The 21,580-nt window shown below is 42.4% G+C and overlaps 1 protein-coding gene across 3 annotated transcripts in view; it reads right to left on the bottom strand.

The window, feature by feature from the left end:
• Window positions 1-21,580, bottom strand: part of NEK10 (NIMA related kinase 10) — a 515,946-nt gene that overhangs the window by 13,036 nt on the left and 481,330 nt on the right. For 2 of the 3 annotated variants that reach the window (XR_012244412.1, XM_073630267.1), the window contains 2 exons: window positions 1,718-1,770; window positions 596-651 (listed from right to left, as the gene is read on the bottom strand). Coding sequence is in view for 1 of the 3 variants with exons in the window: in XM_073630267.1 (XP_073486368.1) it covers window positions 596-651; window positions 1,718-1,770 (109 nt within the window). In the remaining 2 variants the exon portion in view is untranslated. Of the gene's footprint in view, window positions 1-172; window positions 222-595; window positions 652-1,717; window positions 1,771-21,580 lie in introns of those variants that run through there. The other variant, XR_012244413.1, reaches the window with a different exon arrangement.

The raw sequence follows: 21,580 nt of genomic DNA on the forward strand, positions 1-21,580 counted from the left end.
TTCTGCCTAGGAGGTTAATGCACAACAATCATTGACCTTATGAGACTTGGAACCTCATTTAGAGCCCTCTTGAGTGATCTTGGAGTATTCATAAGCCATAGCCCACGGCAGCAGGGACAGAAGCACTAAGTACAGTACTATTTACCAATTGTATTACCATTTTCCTTATTTTACCCTCTTCTGGACCTCTCTGGGTTGTGGATATTAAATTAGAATTAGATCTGTAGAGGTAAAGGGGTGAAGTCAGAAGGCTCTTTACAGTTCAGAAAATGTTAAACTATTTAACCTTCTTCTTGTGAAGTGATCTGTACATTGGAAAATAGTTCTGTATTTAGGCAGATAGCATGATGTCTCCAATGGTGTATTGTAGCAGAGGATTTGACCAAAGCAATTACATGACAGAAGAGGTGGAGCTTGAACAAATGGGAATGACTATAGCAGCATTATGTCCAAATAAATCTTTGGTCAAGTCTTCTATGAATGTGGCTACTCCTTGCATGTTCTCATAGATTAAACATCATTTTCAAAAAACAATTTTTGTATTGACCTCTAAAATTGATAACGATGCTTTCATTTTTTTCCATATGACACATACCTGTTTGAAGTTAAGCTATAGTAGCCACTGTCTTCTAACATTTCTTCAATCATGTTCTAAAGGAAAAACAAAGCCAGATTTTAGAAAACCACCTGCAAGTGCAAATATTTGATTGTAGTATTATTTTTCAGTGCTACATATATTTTGAGGGGTGGATGTAAACAGCAGAATTTGCAGTAGCATAGGACAGTGCCTAGATGCTCTGTCACCTTTTCCTAACCCAGCCTTCAAAATTTCCGCTCGGCTACTTGCATTTGGCGAGCTGAGGGCAATTGTTATGGCTTGGCTCGGGCAAGTCCACTTGGCTCAGGTGGGGAGGCGGGCCTTCTCGGGCATAGAGGTGGTGTCAGGGCTGGGCTCAGCCCTTCCTTCTCTGAGCTGGCCACTCAGCTGTTGGCTAATTGCCAGCTCCTATCTCTCCACAGTTACTCAGCTGTTGATGATATCCTGCTTGTTAGTCCTGTCTACTTAAACCGTCCAGTCCAGAGGATCTCTGCCTTCGCCTTGGTCAACATCACAGAAACTCCTGCGATCCTGTTCAAGACTTGCTTTGCTGACATCCCTTCTGGCTCTGGATCCTGCTTGCTGTTTCACTACATTGATCCCTGACTTCTGGCTTGGCTGACTATCCGTTCTGGTTACTGAACTTTGGCTATGTTTTGACTATGTTTGTTCTTTTTTCTTTTATTATTAAACAAGTGTGATTTAACTGTACTCCTGTCTCAGCCTGATTTCATGGTTTCTGACAGGTGGGCCAAATCGAGCGTGGCGGCAAGTCCACTCGGCTCGACTCGGGCAGGGGGTTGTCTAGGAACTGATGTAGTTTGAAATGCCTCCATCTCCTTTTGCAATAGTGCTCTGGCTTGCTGAGAGGCTGAGCTAGCTGCTGATCCAGTCACGATCAGGATCTTTTTAGAGCCTGGACTGGCTCTGTGTTGTCAGCTTTAGCCCACTGTCCTCTAAAAATGGGTCACAGGAGTGCAGAACAACTGATCCATGGGAGAAGTACAGCCAAAAAAAACTTTGGCCATACTTCTCTTTCATCTTTTAGGATATGCTCTGGAACAACATACAGAACAAATTTGTTGGCAGAATATTACTTCACTTTATTATTTATCTCACCTGCAGCTGTTCATAGGTTATTCCACCATCAAACTCAAAGGTACTAGTAGTTCCTACAAAAATTTAAAAACATGTTTTAGACAGAATAATCCTTAAATAGTCTTATGTTTATTGGGGTTTTTTGAGGTAAAACCACCCTTTAAAAAAAAAGAACATACATGAATTAAACTGTGAATAATATAATGTTCGACTCTACTTAGGCTTAATGTATGGAAAGAATGCCCCAGGGATATTGTGGACAAAGAGAGAATTTGGAACAGGGTACACCAAATAAGAGTATAAGGTGTATATATATATATATATAAAAAATCTATAAATTTTATTGGTACAAAAATTGACAACAATATATGTATATACAAAAATCACCTAAAAACAATGAATGAAACACATAGCAAATAGTAAAAACAGCTGATATATTAGGAACACACCGCAGGTCCAGACTAAACGTCAAGTCAATGTGGTGTGTAAACCAAGATTCCCAACATGTTTCGGAAAATGAGGGGGGAAGGAGATTTTTTTGACGTATATATTTCCTTCTTCAGGGGTTACATGAAAGCATGCTGTTCTATTTCTATTCCTCCTTTCTAAGGGGTAATCCTTGTGAGCTTTGATGGATCGCTCTGAGGCGGCTACCTGATCTGCTTCCACCCATTTAGCTGCAGTTATTCCAGCTCGCATCCCAGTCTTATGGGATTTAATTTTAAAATATTCAAAGCTTTACCAATTTAATAAACTATGAAAATGCAGTTCAGTGGAATTTAAGACGTTTCGCCTATCCCACTAACTTGTATTGTTATAAGGAGAACCCAGAGCTGTGAGTACAAGACACATTTATTTCACCTACCATATGTGCTATATTGTTGCTATGCCAAACCAGCTAATGTAAATGTTATAAATGTCACTCAAAATGATCAAAATATTGATACACCCCTTTCTCTTTAATAAAAATAGAACAGCATGCTTTCATGTAACCCCTGAAGAAGGAAATATATACGTCAAAAAAATCTCCCCCCCCCTCGTTTTCCGAAACATGTTGGGAATCTTGGTTTACACACCACATTGACTTGACGTTTAGTCTGGACCTGCGGTGTGTTCCAAATATAGCAGCTGTTTTCACTATTTGCTATTTGTTTCACTCATTGTTTTTAGGTGATTTTTGTATATACATATATTGTTGTCAATTTTTGTACCAATAAAATTTATAGATTATATATATATATATATATATATATATATATATATATATACCTTATACTCTTATTTGGTGTACCCTGTTCTAAATTCTCTCTTTGTCCGCAGTATCCCTGGGGCATTCTTTCCATACATATCTTCAATTGGGATGTGACATAGTGTTGGGTCTTCCAAATATTCCTGGTCAGTTTCCTCTTTTTGTTTTCTTTTTGTTCTACTTAGGCTTAATGTACACAGGACGTTTTTACAATCTCTCCTGAACGATTTAACTTAACAGATAGTAACCCACGTTTAAAACATCTGTTTTGCCATGTTTAGCTGCGTTTAGCCGCCTTGCATTTAGAAGTGTTTGAAAAAAAAATGTTTTTTTTTTTTTTCTTTTTAAAATAGCCAAAAATGAAAAACGCCTGTAAACGAAACGCTGCTAAACACGAGTTACCGTGTTTAGCCACGTTCAGAAGCGTTTAGCGCTTGAAATACCTCTAAACTCAGCGTCTGAACTCATGTTTTTATACCAAAAAGGTCTCTAAACTCAACTGCCTGAAAATGACATTAAATGAACCTGTGTACATGTACTGATAAGATAACATTGGATGAGTTCAGGGGCAGCTGAAAAAGCAGCCAACTGCCTCTGAACGTCCATTTACCAGCAGCAATGTACATGAGGCCTTAAAGTGCAAGGTCTCACACAGGGATGCTATTATATGGACATATGCATTCATAGGACATTTGTAAATGCATATGAATGCATATAATAATTTTATATGGTATAATGCATGTGTGTTTACGTGACTTCAGGTGCATTCTGTTTAGGCTACTTTTACACTGATGCGCTTTACAGGTGCTATAGCGCTAAAAATAGCGCTTGCAAAGCACCTCTCCTGTCACTCCAGTGTGAAAGCCCAAGGTCTTTCACACTGGAGTGGTCCGCTGGCAGGACGCTCAAAAAAGCATCAAAGCAATGGGAAGCGCCGGCAAAGGGCCGCTTTGCAGCCCTTGCTGGCTCTTTCATCCCTTTTTCGGCCGCTAGCGGGGGTTAAAAGCTCCCCGCTAGCGGCCGAAAAGAGCCGCTAAAATGACGATAAAGCCACGCTAAAAATAGCGGTGCTTTACTGCCAATGCCCATCGCGGCTCAGTGTGAAAGTGCCCTTACCTATGTTTAGGAAAAAAAAGTTCAATATTCTGGAAGCATGTAAACACATGTATATTTAGACATACAGTAGGAGAAACTGATCTAATAAAGTCTGTTTATACTTTCCAGATCAACTTCTCCTGCATTTTGCATTTGCTATTGAAACCAAACACAGGGGTGCCTTGCAGATGAGTACACACATTATTATTTTATACAGGATTTATATAGCGCCAACAGTTTGCGCAGTGCTTTACAATGTAGAGGTGGGGCAGTACAATCACAATACAGTTCAATACAGAAGGGACAGGAGGGCCCTGCTCGTTTAGCTTACAATCTACAGGGAGGGGAAGGTGGTACAAAAGGTAATAGCTGCGGAGGGTGATCTGATGGAGGTGGCTTGGGTACAGTTCTTAGATGGAGGTGGAGTAGGCTTCCCTGAATAAGTGCGTTTTCAGGGATCGCCTAGGTGGACAGGGTAGGGGATGACCAGACATACTGGGGCAGGGAGTTCCAGAGGATGGGAGAGGCTCTGGAGAAGTCCTGGTGGCGAGCATGGGAGGAGGTAACAAGGGATCTAAACTATAATTGTTTAAACTATATTTTTTTTGGAAGTGCTTAAGTCCATTTCACCAAAAATACAGAAAAGACACAATTTTAGATAACACATTAGGAATGTTATGAAAAATAAATTTAGTAACGTGACCAAAATTGTCAAACCTTAGGGCAACCCCCAGATCATATGTAGAATATCTCCATCTGACACCTGACATTTGCGATAAATACTGACTTGTCCTTTCCAACTTTTAAACAGTCATGCAAGAGTGCGATGTGTTTATCTCAAATGCCGCGTACACACAGTCGGAATTTACGACAACAAATGTTTGATGGGAGCTTGTTGTCGGAAATTCCGACTGCGTGTAGGCTCCATCAGACATTTTCTGTCGGAATTTCCAACAAACAAAATTTGAGATCTGAATCTCAAATTTTCCGACAACAAAATCCGTTGTCATAAATTCCGAGCGTGTGTACACAATTCCAACGCACAAAATTCCACGCATGCTCTGAATCAAGTACGCGACGGAAGCACTTGTTCTGGTAAAATTAGCGTTTGTAATGGAGATAGCACATTCTTCACGCTGCAAATTCTAAAATCTTTTAACGCAGCGCATTCTCTTCTTCTTTATAATGCTATAATAAGGAAGTTGTTTTGCTGCTGATATTCACACAGAATTCTGACAAACTGATTTCTTTATTATTTCTTGTGATCTCCTGAATAATATTAGTTATTTTTTTCATCGGATCTCAATAATAATGTTTTGTATTTTTTTTTATAGTGATTTTTTTTTCCTTTTTCTAGTGATCTCCTTACTATTTTTTTTTTTGTTTTGTGTGTCAAGTTACCACAACACCATTATTATCTTGTATTTTTTAACCTCAAGGAGGTTGGTTGGTGTCCCTTGTTAATTTGACATTGTATTTTTGAAATGTACCTGCCTACTCACAAACAAACTGTCTTTTTTGAAGTAAAACACATAGGCATGTATTTGTCAAAAAAATAGACCTTAATTATGGGTCCTAACAAAATAAAGAGGAAGGAAATGCTGGATAAATTGCTGAAATTTCCAAAGCCTTTGTACCCCAGGGCACACATCAACTATTTTACAGGCAAAATTGGTGTCCTGAGGAGTCCATATAATAGTGAGCACAATCCGGTCCAGCAGGCCAAGAGATCAGGAACAGCAGCAGATGACATATATGTCCCCAGGCTGTGGTCATACCACAGCCTGCATCTTATATAGTTATATAGTAGGTGAGGTTGAAAAAAGACACACGTCCATCAAGTCCAACCCATGTGTGTGTGATTATATATCAGTATTACCTTGTATATCCCTGTATGTTGCGGTCGTTCAGGTGCTTATCTAATAGTTTCTTGAAACTTTCGATGCTCCCTGCTGAGACCACCGCCTGTGGAAGGGAATTCCACATCCTTGCCGCTCTTACAGTAAAGAACCCTCTACGTAGTTTAAGGTTAAACCTCTTTTCTTCTAATTTTAATGAGTGGCCACGAGTCTTGTTAAACTCCCTTCTGCGAAAAAGTTTTATCCCTATTGTGGGGTCACCAGTATGGTATTTGTATATTGAAATCATATCCCCTCTCAAGCGTCTCTTCTCCAGAGAGAATAAGTTCAGTGCTCGCAACCTTTCCTCATAACTAATACCCTGCAGGCCCTTTATTAGCTTTGTTGCCCTTCTTTGTACTCGCTCCATTTCCAGTACATACTTCCTAAGGACTGGTGCCCAGAACTGGACAGCATACTCTAGGTGCGGCCAGAGTCTTGTAGAGCGGGAGAATTATCGTTTTATCTCTGGAGTTGATCCCCTTTTTAATGCATGCCAATATTCTGTTTGCTTTGTTAGCAGCAGCTTGGCATTGCATTCCATTGCTGAGCCTATCATCTACTAGGACCCCCAGGTCCTTTTTCATCCTAGATTCCCCCAGAGGTTCTCCCCCCAGTGTATAGATTGCATTCATATTTTTGCCATCCAAATGCATTATTTTACATTTTTCTACGTTGAACCTCATTTGCCATGTAGTTGCCCAACCCATTCATTTGTTCAGATCTTTTAGCAAGGTTTCCACATCCTGCGGAGAAGTTATTGACCTGCTTAGCTTAGTATCTTCCGCAAATACAGGGATTGAACTGTTTGCCCCATCCTCCAGGTCGTTTATGAACAAATTAAATAGGATTGGTCCCAGCACAGAACCCTGGGGGACCCCACTACCCACCCCTGACCATTCCGAGCACTCCCCATTTATCACCACCCTCTGAACTCGCCCTTGTAGCCAGTTTTCAATCCACATACTCACCCTATGGTCGATGCCAACGGACCTTATTTTGTACAGTAAACTTTTTGGGGAACGGTGTCAAATGCTTTTGCAAAATCCAGATACACCACATCTATGGGCCTTCCTTTATCTAGATGGCAACTCACCTCTTCATAGAAGTTTAATAGATTGGTTTGGCAAGAACGATTCTTCATGAATCCATACTGATTACTGCTAATGATACTGTTCTCATTACTAAAATCTTGTATATAGTCCCTTATCATCCCCTCCAAGAGTTTACATACTATTGATGTTAAGCTAACTGGTCTGTAATTCCCAGGGATGTATTTTGGGCCCTTTTTAAATATTGGTGCTACATTGGCTTTTCTCAAATCAGCTGGTACCATTCCAGTCAGCAGACTGTCAGTAAAAATTAGGAACATTGGTCTGGCAATTACTTGACTGAGTTCCCTAAGTACCCTTGGGTGCAAGCCATCTGGTCCCGGTGATTTATTAATGTTAAGTTTCCCAAGTCTAATTTTAATTCTGTCCTGTGTTAACCATGGAAGTGCTTCCTGTGATGTGTCATGAGGATAAACACTGCAGTTTTGGTTACTGAAGCCCCCCGATTCCCTCGTGAAGACTGAGGAGAAGAATAAATTCAATACCTTCACCATCTCCCCATCCTTTGTAACCAGATGTCCTTCCTCATTCTTTATGGGGCCAATATGGTCTGTCCTCCCTTTTTTACTGTTTACATACTTAAAGGATTTCTTGGGATTTTTTTTGCTCTCCTCCGCTATGTGTCTTTCATGTTCTATCTTAGCCGTTGCACCCTTACATTTCTTTTTGTATTCTTTATAAAGTCTGAATGCTGATGATGATCCCTCAACCTTGTATTTTTTGAAGGCCTTCTCCTTTGCTTTTATATGAATTTTTACATTGGAGTTAAGCCATCCAGGACTTTTGTTCGCTCTTTTAAATTTATTACCCAATGGGATACATTGGCTAATGCCCTTATTTGATATGCTCTTAAAGCAAACCCATTTCTCCTCTGTGTTCTTTGTTCCTAAGATTTTATGCCAATTTATGCCTTCTAGCAAGGCTCGTAGTTTAGGGAAGTTGGCTCTTTTGAAATTCAGTGTCTTTGTATTCCCCTTATGTTTCCTTTTTGTGTGATTTATACTGAAGCCAATTGACCTGTGATCGCTGTTACCTAAACTGCCCCGTATTTCCACATCCATGATCAGGTCTGTATTGTTGATAATCAGTAAATTAAAAATTTATTTCTAGTTGGTGTGTCTACCATCTGACCCATAAAATTGTCCTGCAAGACATTTAGGAACTGGCGAGCCTTAGATGAATACGCGGTTCCCTCCATCCAGTCTATGTCTGGATAGTTAAAATCCCCCATTATGATAACACTTCCCATCCTTGCTGCTAATCCAAATTGGGATAGGAGATCTGTCTCCCCTTCCTCCCTCAGGTTAGGGGGCCTATAGCATACTCCCAGTATTATTTTCCCCTTAGCTTCATCCCTTAAGGATTCCACCTCCTCCCTAGCTCCCTTAGTGATGTCATCTCTCACATTCACTTGTACATTATTTTGATATATAGGCATACCCCTAGACCTTTTCTACCCTCTCTATCCTTGCGATAAAGGGTATACCCTTGAGTGTTTGTCAGCAAATCATGAGAGCCGTTGAACCAGGTATAGATTGCATTCATATTTGAAATTCCCACAAAATCCAAATCCTCCTCGTACAACAGTATCTCTAGTTCACCCATCTTGTCCGCCAGGCTCCTGGCATTGGTGAACATGCCACGTAGTTTAGACCAGTCGCATATTATCCTCTTATTGGGTGTTCCGAGTTTGCAACTAGGACTTGCTACTATACTTACCTTGGGTTTATGTGCTATGGTCAACCTACCACTAATGCCCTCAATACTACCCTCTGAAATATGTTCCGCGCTGACTATCTCTACCTCTACCTCTGGACCCTGCCCCCCATCGCCTAGTTTAAAAAATCCTCTAACTTTTTGGCCATCTTCATTCCCAGCTGATCTGCACCCTCCTCATTTAGGTGCAGTCCATCCCTTCTATAGTACCGCTTATCAACTGAAAAATTGGCCCAGTCTTCCAGGAACCCAAACCCCTCCTTACTACACCAGCTCTTCAGCCACTTGTTTACTTCCCTAATCTCCCTCTACCTTTCTGGTGTGGCTCGATGTACCGGTAGTATTCCTGAGAATACTACCTTGGAGGTCCTTTTCCTCAATTCAACTCCTAAGTCCCTAAAATCGTTCTTTAGGACACTCCATCTGCCTCTGACTTTGTCATTGGCAGATGGAGTACAACGTGCACCATGACAGCTGGGTCTTCCCCAGCCCCTCCCAGTAATCTGTCCACCAGATCCATGATGTGCCGAACCCGAGCGCCTGGTAGACAACATACTGTTCGGCGCTTCAGGTCTTTGTTACAGATTGACCTCTCTGTCCTTCTAAGAATTGAGTCCCCTACCACGAGAATCTGTCTTTCTTTTCCCTTCGCTCCCCCCCACTCTCACTGGAGGAGAGTGGCCACACTCTTGTCTTCCTAAGATGCTTCCTTCCAGGCTGTGGCTCTGGTGTTGGAGTTGTGGCAGGGGGTGGAGGAGGACGATGATGGTCAACCTCCTGGCTGCCACTTACCCCAGCCACCTCCTGGCTGAGGCTTTCCTGTGTATGAAAAACGGACATAGTTTTAGTTTTTTGTTCATCAATCACACACAATTTTGAGCTCATGACTGTTGCAAATTGAATGTTAACAAATAGAAAAGACTATCATTCTGAGCTCAGCATTTTTCATTCTTGTCCCAATCATTTGTGGTCACTACTGTCTATTGATATGTAAACCACTTTGTTATATCAGCAATTAGTGATCAATAATAACATCTAGTTAACATCATTAATTTTACGACAAGAAATATGTTGAACAATGCTCTACCTGACTCAAGCTGGGCTCCTCCACATCTTCCTGCCTGGAAGGCCCAGGTTGGACATTGGAAGCCTCAGCTGAGGTGGAAGTAAGCCTTGAAGGAAGAGTGGAGAGTGCTGGCCTGGGTTCACTCTGGTCTGACAGAAAATGCAGTCTGTCATAGTACCACAGCCTGGATACATAAACGTCATCTGCTGCTCCTGATCTCATGGAATTATGGACCTTCTTTCGCTCCCTAAGATAAGTACTCCTCATGCCACCAATTTTGGCCTTCAAACAGTTGATGTCTGCCGTGGGGATCATCGGCTTCACAAATTCAATCAGTTTCTCCAGCGCTGCCTTCCTCTTTCTTAGCTTATTAAAAAATGGGTGGTTCATCTGCCACAGATAGGACAGCTCCACAGACAGGACAGCATGTAGACATGTCAATGAATATTGGTAGAATGGATCAATTTTTTCTGCAAGATACAACACAAGACAAACCCTAATGTCAGGCTAAACTCTCCTAATCTTGTCCCAATATAGGCCTCAATCTATAAGCAGTATAGGCTACTGATGCACCAAGTTAAAATTGTACCTTCGTTATCACGATCAGCGCTTCCGCTACTCCTTGCTCTGCTCACAGATCGTACGTACGACGCACGCGTATTGCGCTTTATATACACTGCGCATGCGTGAAACTCCGCCCACCCCTGACCTTCTATCTAGTATATTCCCAGCCCCTTCTCTTTCGGCGCAGTGAGAGAGTACATGGCGGATAAAAAGTAAGTGCATGCAGACACCAGTAGCAACGACGAAAGCCCGGAGCCACGAACGTCCCGATCCCGGAGGAGATTTAAGGCCTCAAATATGTCCTTTGTAGAGATGGTGGAGATGGTGGATATATTGAAGAGGGCCGACTATGAAGGGAAGCATGGATATTACCCAAACCCAATTGTGAGAAAGGCCAAGATCATGGATAAAGTTGTGAAAAGTCTGCACAGGAATTTTGGGATACAACGATCCAAGGATCAACTGAGGAAATGATGATCAAACCTGAAAATGAGGGAGCAGGATCAGTACAGAAAGATCAGGAAACTGCTTCTAAAAAGTAAGTATTTGTCCTGTATTTCTATTATTATTATTATATTCGTGCTGCTCCATGTGTTTTTCTTTACTGTTGTACAGTTTAAAATGGCAACATTCGTGGGCACAGTAATCGTTTGTAGTAAATATCATTCATTTGCCCACTAATAAGTTGTTTTTGGTAGATCCAGGTTAACTACATTTGTTCAGGCCTATTTGTATTAAAAGAAGTTTAGTACATTGATGGGTTTGTAACTAGAATAAAATGTAAACTTGATTCAGTGTAAGGAGAGGACACTCAGCAGCTGTTTACACATCTGGACACAGGAGCACTAGTGTGGGACACCAGAACAAACTTTTTAGGGTGTCCCACACAGGTGCTCCAGTGGATACTAGGGGTGTCTCCATGTGTGAAAATTGTACAAAAAAGGTAAGTATTCCAGCTTTAGAAAGGGAAAAAAATGTCTTCAGCCTGGAACTCTGCCCAAAAAGACAATTGTACGACACTTCCAGCAATGTTTCAGATTCCTATTTCTGCCCTCAAATATCTGTGTGCTAAGTATACCTTTTTTTTATTCACATATGGGAGAAAAGACTCAGGACATCAGAGGACACCAGGGACCCCCACCTCCTAAAGAAGGGGAAATACCAACACCACAACCAGAGCATGTGGAGAAAGGAGAGGTTTATGAAGTGGGCAAAATAGTGACCACAACAGGTGAGTGTCTGAGACCACAGCTTCAGGTAATAGATGTATGCTTGCATATTTATAATACATGGTGTTTTTTTTTCTGTTCAAACTTTTTTATTGAAAAAAAGAAAGACATAAAGTTTAACAGGCAATATATATGCAACTTATAGCAATGAACATTATACATGTTTTTTTTTCCCCATTGAAGATTAAGTTATAACAATTTTCAGGGGTAAGACATAAACCAAAGGTCCGGGGACAAAATTTTTGCAGAGATAGCTGTGGACACATTATAACAATTTCCTATTACGGCTAGAAAATGAAATAACACTTATAAGAGAACAAAAGCAAAAGTTGAAAGTTTGTACTTTCGTATGGAAAGTAAATCTGCGAACATATATAGAATCAAAATCTGGTAGCCTATTTGTTATCTATAAGTAAAATTACCTGTAATAAGAGCGTAAGAGGAAAAGAAAGTGGAAAAGAAAGAAACAGAAGAATGAAAGGTATAGGGAAAGTAGAGAGAGATTAGAGAAGGACAGGGAGAGGGGAAGAGTGGTCGGGGGGAACGCAGTAGCACCCAATTTGGCGCTAAGTCTGTCTAGTTTTGTTGTTGCCTAATTAAGGTTTAAGGAGGCGCTTATCAAAGTCTGGGGGTAGAAAATGTTCAGTCCAAGGGTTCCAGATTTTGAGATGTAGGGGGATCCTATCAAGGATCGTTGCTTCTATTTTACTGTGAATCATAGCCTGAGTAACCCTATTTTTGACCTCAGCTAGGGGGAGTTTTGGGGTTTTCCAGGCCCTAGCTATCGTCTGTTTAGCTGCTGTTGTGAGTTGAAGGAGAAGGCGGGTCTGAGATCTGGTGAAATCTGAGGGGATAAGATTCAACAATGCTATAGCCGGGTCAGGTGCAATACGATGTTGAAATAGTGTGGAGGCCATTTGAAATATCACAGCCCAAAATTCTTGTGCTATTGAGCATGTCCAACATATATGTGCGTGAGTACCTCGCTCGTTACAACCACGGAAACAAGTAGCTGGATAATTTGGGAGAAATTTGGAGATCCTGGCAGGAACTAGGTACCATCTCATGAGTACTTTGTAATTTGCTTCTTGCGCGATTACGTTTTGTGAAGATATTTTCGTATTGGACCAGATGTCAGACCAATCCTCTGCAGCAAGATCTATTGCAAGGTCTTTGGACCACTGCGCAGCATAAGAGGGAAGGTTGGTTGGGGGAGAAGTCAGACGAGTGTATAAAAGGGAGATTAGACCAGGGGCGTGAGGGTCAGAATTGCAAATCCTTTCAAAAGTGGATAAGTCATCCAATGAGGTATGTGTACCTATCGTTGTTTGGATAAAATGGGATATCTGTAGATATCTAAAGACTTCTGTAGGGGGGATATCAGCTAAGTTTTGTAGTGAAGAGAACGACTTTATAGTGGATCCAGAAACAAAATCACATATGCGATATAATCCCGCCCTGAGTCAGATTTGAAATGAGCTCGGGTTAACTTGGGCCGGGTAAAATTTCAGATGGTCCAAAAAAGAAAGTAACGGGGAATGTGGAGATTGCAGCTTAAAGGGACCTCGGAGTTTATCCCATAACTTAAGGGAGTGTCCAGTTATAGGATTACTGATTGGACCACGAGTTGCGGGGGGCAACCATAATAAGTTAGATATTTTGAGTGGGTGTAGGTCGATAGCTTTCAAACTGACCCAAAGAGGGATTTCATTTTGCGCGTGATATAGGGTAATCTGGGCCAGCTGGGCGGCATGGTAATATCCCAAAAAGTTAGGGAGACCTAACCTCCCCTTGAGTTTACTACAAAGTAGTACAGATTTAGAAACTCTAGGTCTAATTGGGCCCCATATGTATTTGGACACTCGTGTCTGGATAATTCGGTGATAGTATGAGGGAATTAGGATCGGAAGGACTCTATATAAATAAAGCAATTTTGGAAGTAGAGACATCTTTACAGCCGCTATCCGGCCTAGCCAAGAGGTACATATCGGACGCCATGCTTCTAATAAGGCTGTTAGGTGTTTTAACATAGGGAGGTAGCTGGTTCTAAAAAGGTGGACCGGGTCGCTGGTTAGTTTAATACTAAGATAAGCTATTGAAGACGAAGACCAGGTGAAGGGGAAGAATTCCCTTAGGTGTTCTAGTTCTGACTGTGGTAGAGACACGTTGAGAGCTTTTGATTTGGACTGGTTAACTTCCAGTCCTGATATTAGGGCAAATTTGTCTAGAAGATAAATAAGGTTGGGGAGTGTAGTTCGAGGAGAGGTGACAAATAGTAGTGAGTCGTCTGCAAATAGGCATAACTTGTGTGATGTAGAGGCTATATCGAGGCCTTTGATGTTTGGATTTGCCCTAAGAAGGGCTGCTAGTGGTTCAATCGCTAATGCGAATACTAGGGGGGAGAGGGGGCACCCTTGTCTAGTACCTCGTAAAATTTGGAAACAGTCCTAGCGGTATCCTGAATATTTAACATATGCTTGTGGTTGATTATATAGTGAATTAACCCATTGTAGAAAATTGGGGCCAAATCCCCATCTCTGTAGTACATAATTAAGGTAAGGCCAAGAGACTGTGTCAAACGCCTTACGAATATCGAGAGAGAGAACATGCATGGGGATCTGGCGTGTTCGGGCTAGGTGCTGGAGTAGAATCACGCGTCGGATGTTGTCACTTGCCCGACGTTCTGGAATGAAGCCAACTTGGTCTTTATGTATAAGGCCACCTATAATTGGATTGAGGCGTAACGCCATAATTTTGGCTAAAATCTTTATATCCAGATTAAGTAAGGATATAGGCCTATAGTTGGACCACAGAGAGTTGTCCGTGTTAGGCTTGGGTATCATAGAAATAATAGCTGTCAACGTGTCTCGGCCAAAGGAGTGTTGTTTAAGGAATGCATTAAAGGTATTAGTAAGAAGGGGGGCTAGGGTGGGAGCAAATTTTTTGAAATAAGAGCTAGATAGACCATCGGGACCTGGCCTTTTGTGTGGTTTAAGAAATTTTATGGCAAAAAGAACTTCCTCGGATGTAACGGGGCATTCCATAGACTCTCTGTTAGCCTCTGATAATTTTGGTAGAGTGATATTTTGGAATAATGATTCAGCTTGTGTCAACGAGAAGGTGCGTGTTGGGGTATATAATTCAGCTAACTTCCTACGGAATTCTGCAAGCACCTTAACAGGGTTACTTGTGAAATTATCCTTGGCCAGTTTGAGTCTGATAGGATTATGCGCACTTTCCGGTTGACGGAGTCTTAGTGCCAGGAAGGTGTCAGGTTTATTGGCTTTTGTGTAGATTGTATGGTTAAATCTATGGATAGTTTTATCTGCTGATTCTGCTAAAATTAGGTCTAATTCAGCTTTCGTCTTTTCTAGTAAAATCCTATGGGATTCAGTTGGAGCAGATTGGAATTGAAGGAAGAGGCGATGAAAATCTGCTTCCAATTGCTGTGCTCTGAGTTTTTTATCTCTTTTGAGATGAGTGGATATAGATATGCAGGTCCCTCTGATCACGGGTTTGTGAGCCTCCCATAATAGGACAGGCGAGATATCAGGTGTGGCATTATGCTGTATGTATTCTTTGAGGGCTAGTTGTATGTCAAAACAATAGGATTGGTTAGTTAAGTGTGCCTCATTTATACACCATGTACGATCTTTGGACTGGGGAATCAGGGAAGAGACTGTTGTGACTACTGCGCAGTGGTCTGACCAAGTTATTGGGTGTATATTGGAATGGAGCAGGGTTGGCGAGGATGAGACTGGTATAAAGATGTGATCAATCCTTGAAAAGGATTTGTGCGGATAAGAATAGAAAGTAAAATTTTTCTTAGCAGGGTTGCATTCTCTCCAAGTGTCCAGTAGGGAGGCCTGCTGGAAAAGTTTGCGAAATGATATAGAAGAGGAATATTGTTCAGGGGCATAAGGAGATTTGTCGAGATGTGGGTGCAGTACTTGGTTGGAATCGCCACAGAGAAAAAGGGTGCCCCTACAGTGTGATTGTATCACTTGTAGCAGGTGGGTAAAGAAGGGGTTGGGGTTAGTATTGGGGGCATAATAGGAGACTACAGTGGTCGTCACATCTTGTACATGCCCAACTAAAATAATGTAATGACCTTCAGGGTCTTTGATTTCATTGGTTAGGATGAACGGAAGAGTATGATGGAACGCAATAAGGACACCTCGTTGCTTAGTGGCAGCAGAGGCAGTGAACACTTGGGGGTATTTGGAACTAAAATATTTGGGAGTTGCTTGAGTAGAAAAGTGAGTTTCTTGTAGGGCTATTATACTAGCCTTCAGGGATGTGAAAGTACGGAAGGCCTTAACCCTTTTGTTAGGAGAGTTAAGTCCCTTTACGTTAAGGGAGAGTATTTTCAAGGGGGCCATTTAAGTGTTTTGGGAAAGGCACTACAGGGGAGATGTTTGTGGTTCGTGCGATCCCCCCGACCTAGTGGGGAACGACAACAAAGAAAAAGGCGGAGAGAGAAGTGAAAGGGAAAACAGAAAGAGAAGTCAAGAAACAGTAGAGGGGTTTTGCAGGGAGAAAAAGTAAGTGTAATAACACTTGGTACGTTGGACCTTTTAGCCCAAAAAGTAGATGCCCGCACCTCCAAACCAGCCGGCTGGCAAGGGAGCACATGCATCTTACAGGGGGGAGTAGTGACAGTTCCCCGCCGCAGACTGGGAAAAAAATAAAGAAAAACTGTAAATCTCAAACAATATAAACAATTCGTGTGAAGGATTTGTCATTGTAAATACTTATAACATACAGATAATAGACCCACCTAGTGGGAAAACTCAGTGCCAAGAAGTCGGAAAAAGAGTGGGAACGTGAGAGGAGGTTGGGGAAGGGTGGGGAGGAGAAGGGAGAAAAAGGAGGGTGGGAGTTTGGGGTGAGAGAGGAAGGTCTAGTGGGGTAGGAGAAGAAAGAAAGGGAGGGGGGATGGGGGCAGGGAGGCAGGGAGAGGAAAGAAGGGAAGAAAAAGGGAGTGGGAGGAAGGAGACAGATGGCACAGTTAAAATTAAAATCACCAGTGGGCATGCAAAAAATTTAAAGAAGGTTATCTTATCAATATGCTTTGAATTTCTGTGGTTATCATTTTCCAAATCCCAACTAAAAAATTAAGGGAGAAAACGAGCAGCAGAAGAAATATAACACAACATTTAAAGGTTATCATCATGGAACAAATCAAAAAGGATGTATCCAAAACATATATGTCCCCCCCCAAAAAAATAAAAAAAGTAAAAAAGTAAGGGAGTCATATTCGGTGAGTCCCATACCGATGAGAGTTCTTACAGGTGTACAAATTCCTGTAACACTGTAACAGGGTGAAACCACATCTATCTCCGATCAGAATATTAGCAATTATGTGACCAAAGGTTCTCATGTGGTGTTAAAGGTGATCCATGAATGATCAAATTTCAATCAGCGGGATGTGTGAGATTTTGGGTCAAAAAGGTTTGCTTGGCGAGATGGGGTTCCTTTTCGGATCGAGGAGGGGCCTGGTTGATTCCGCTTTGGTGTGCTGGTGTAAGGATGGGATGTTGAGCGTGCTGGCGTACACGGTAGTGAAGTCTCAGGTTGGTATAGAGGGGGGGACAGGTGAAGCGATTCAAGAAGGCGTTGCAACGATTCTGGAGAGGTGGAGGAGTGTTGCTGCCCCTGATACGTAAACTGAAGGGAGAAGGGGAATCGCCAGGTATATTTAATCTGATGCTGTATCAGGATTTGTAGTTGCGGTTTCATAGCTCGCCGTTTAGCAATGGTAAGGGGTGCCAGGTCAGAGAAAAGTTGGTAATTGTGGTCTTGGAACTGGAGAGCGTCCTTGTTCCGGGCAGCTGTGAGTAGTTGCTCTTTGGTGCGGAAGAAGTGTAGTTTGATTATTATGTCTCGTGGAGGGCTGTCTTGTTGGCGACAGGTAAGCACCCTGTGGATTCTATCAAATTCCAGGCGTTCAATGGGTATAGAAGGGTAGAGCTCTTGGAAGAGGGCTGTAGTGAAAGATTATATGTCATCGACCACTTCAGGGATACCCCAGAGGCGTAAGTTGGACCTGCGAGAGCGATTCTCGGCATCCTCCAGGCGCGAGAGTAATGTGGCGTTTTCCTCACGGAGGGCCGCCTGTTCCTGGGCATGCTCTTGTATAGTGAGCTCTATGTCATCTACTCTTGTTTCCAAATCCGCTGTGCGCTGACCTAGTTCTCTTATCTTCCGTGACAATCTATTGGTAATTTGGTCAGATGTAGCTTTCAGGGCCCTGTTTAGCATCTTTTCCATATGTTTCAGAAAGTCAGGCTGAGACATACCTGATTGTGGAGGAGCGGGAGAACCGCTGTATACTGTGTCCTCTTCCTCCTCACTGCCCGCCCGTTCAGATCTGGCTGGGGATGCAGTGTGTTGTGCAGCGAGAGCCTTCACCACCGCCATCTTGGACGAGGCGCGGGCCAGGGCCTCCTTGATCGTCCTGGATTTGCTTTTACCCCTGTGTCCCATTAGAACCATCCCGGTCGTGGCTTGGGAGTTGCGGGAGAGGATCGCCGGGTTTCTGGCTCGTTTAGATGGTCTGGGTGCTGTGTAGAGACCCGAGTCTGCGGCGGGGAGTGCGGAGCTCTAAGAGGAAGCGTCCTCCATGTTAAGCCTCGCGCATGCGCCCCCATGGTGTTTTTTTTAATTTTAGGTGATGTGGATGTTGTGGAAAAAGAAACTCATTTCACAAGTGCAAGTGCACACGTCCTAATCTGGGAAATCATGGTGTGCAATCGGGATTTAGAGAAGATCAAGGAAGACAGCAATGATGTGGAAAAAAGACTCAAAAACATCATTGATGTTTTAGGCAAAATCTAAAACACACCTAAATTCTTCCATTTGTTGATATTTTTTAAATTTTTTAATCTTTTTTGAAGTATATTGAAAGCCAAATTTTGAAGATGCACACAGTGTGTCCACATGTGCTATCTGCCATCACGGGATATCAGTATACACGTTTTGTGAATGCAACCCCTTCCTCGCAACTCAAGTAGCTGAGAGGGAGGGGTTGTACCCCCGAAACACGTCCATTGAGGCATGGGATCTCAATTTGTGTGCATCTTCAAAATTTGGCTTTCACAGGGGTGACATCACCCCATCTGATGAAGGCAAGATCAACACAGTTTGGATATACTAATGTCTGATATTGCCTTCAAATTATCAAAGTTGAACTTTGTAAGTTTCTGAGTTGTGTATTGTTTTATGGTTTTAAACATGCCTGTTTAACACAAAAAAGGCTATATGTACTGTCAAAACCAAAAATGTTATTACAAAAATATGTTGGTTTGTTCAAAAACCTTTTTCTAACGCACATGTGAATGTGCACAGAGTAAAAAGTTTTCTACTCAACAATGTGTGGCTTCTTCTTCTTTAAATGCTCAATAGCAGTTTTTGGACTAAGTTGGTGTTTACAGTGACAATGGGGGTTATTTACTAAAGGCAAATCCACTTTGCACTACAAGTGCATTTTCAGTGCAGTTTCAAGTGCACTTTTGCAGTGCACTTGGAGTGCAAAGTGGATTTTCCTTTAGTAAATAACTCCCACAGTGCTTTATAATTTGCAACAATCAGGCCATTTTCGTGACTCCCAAAAATTAATTCATGGTGTTGAAAATGATGAATATTTTTATCAGTAATGCATTACATACATTAATAACAAAAACAAGGTGTGTGTGTGTAGCACACCCACAACATAATAGTTTGCTGAAGAAGAGATTGTCACCTCATGTATCAAATAAATTCCATTTGCACTATTGAAGAAAATGGACAAAAAGAAAAGCCCATTGGATAACCTAGGAGAAAGCTAAAAGAAACACAAGCAGTAAATCAAAGGAAATCTTATTTCAGTTTAACTAAAAAATGTATTTTTAAAATGTTTATTAAATATTTTCTGGCATATCAATGGCCCCCCTATCCGCAAAGTACTCAACATACTTCTGTCTTACTTGGCGGGCACTTTGGGGGGACAGGCCAGGACGGCCAAGCTTCAAGCGTCGTCAGGGTTTCTTCTTGAAGTCCGGCCTCAGGCCCAACTGAGGCCACATAGTTCATTGAATTTCTCCTTAAATAGTTGTGGAGAATGCAGCATGCAAGGATAATATGGTTAAGTTTATATTCCGCCATGTTGATTGCCGTAAGGAATAGGCGGAACCGGCTGGCCATTATCCCGAAAGCGTTCTCCACCACTCTTCTGGCTCTGGCCAGCTGGTAGTTAAAAACCCTCTGGTCCGGGGTGAGGGTCCTCATGGCTTCAAACCGGTCGGCTGGTCAGAACGAATAGAAAGTACTGAAAAACAGAAAGGCCTGAGAAGAGCGAGCTGAAAATCAGAAACGAGCGGACAAGAATGCACTGAAAACCAAATACGTACTATAGAATACGCACTGAAAAACAAATGCGAACTGACTACACGCACTGAAAACCAGATACGAACCCACAAGCACAAACTGAAGAGCAGTAACGATCTGAAAAGCACGAGGCTGAAAAGCGCGAATCGTCTCTCACCAAACTACTACTAACACGAGATAAACACGAGATTAGCAGAAGGAGCCAAAAGGGCCGCGCACTTGGTATTGAACTTCCCTTTTATGGTGCCGTCGTATGTGTTGTACGTCACCACGTTCTTGACGTTCAGAATTTCCGACAACATTTGTGTGACCGTGTGTATGCAAGACAAGGGCTTTCACACTGGAGCGGTGCGCTAGCAGGACGGGAAAAAAAGTCCTGCTAGCAGCATCTTCGGAGCAGTGAAGGAGCGGTGTATGCAACAGAGCAGCTCCGGACCGAGCACCCTCATAGGATCCTTTAGGATTTTAGATGACAACTAACGCCGTAAACCGTGCTTGAAGCCTGACTGCAATACCGACATTACAACATACACTGTGATAAGCCGAACTTTGCTCCATCAAGGTACTGTACTATACAAGTTCATGTGGAGCCGGCCCTCATCTTGCCAGTGAACTTTCTCATACTCACCTCTCAATATACCCTGCTATGCCTCCCCTATTTTACCGTTCCCCCCCCCCCCCCCTTTTTTTTTTTTTTCCCCCCTTTTTTTTCTCCCGGAGCACACTTCCGCAGTCTCATCTGGCATACGCCTATGTCCCCTATGCACATACTATCCATCATGGATGATAACTGTTTTCTTTGGCAAGCAGAAGCCCTACATGACTTCCAGAAGACACTCTCCAGCGTATACATCTGCATATCCTTCCACACCCTATCATCCTGGAGGTCATGTTTTGGGAGTCGGGTCCCTCATGTTATTGCTCGCTCTTCAGCGATTTATTGTCCCCCTAGATACAGGACTCCTAGTGGGTCCTGTTTTTACAGGAATTTCATGTAATGTTTGCCAAAAGGCGCAAGTTTTGTTTCCCTGGAATGTACGGGAACAGCAGCCTGCCCCTGTGTTAAGTGGGAAAGGATGTCTGCCTGTGCAGCCCAGAGTGTTAATTTATAGGTTGGAAAAGTTTTGTTGTTTTTTTTTCATGCAGGCTAATAGAGATAAGAGGAGTCTTCATTGCAGATATCTGGTTTATATATTGATATACATATGCCCCTGCGCTGGGGGGGGAAAAATTGTGGATTCAGGCTCCGGGGTTGGAAAACCATGGATCCTGACTCTGCCGCCTAGATTGAGATGGGCGGAGATACATACTCTCCTATATCGCAGGCTGCAACGGGGCGGCTGCTCCGCGGTCATGATGGCGAGCTCAAAACTAAACAAATTTAGGTATGGTCTCTAAGTTGAAATGTGTTACGTGGAACGTGCGAGGTATAAGAGCTAAACCCAAAAGAAATGCAACCCTATCTATCCTCAAAAATATGCGAGCTGAGATAATAGCCCTAACGGAGACACATCTTACCGGTCAATTGATGTCAACACTTAAAAAACCCTGGGTGGGGTGGTTGTATCATGCTCCATACACCTCCAAC

The sequence above is a fragment of the Aquarana catesbeiana genome, linkage group LG05 (assembly GCF_042186555.1).
Source record: "Aquarana catesbeiana isolate 2022-GZ linkage group LG05, ASM4218655v1, whole genome shotgun sequence".
Taxonomy (NCBI): Eukaryota; Metazoa; Chordata; class Amphibia; order Anura; family Ranidae; genus Aquarana; species Aquarana catesbeiana.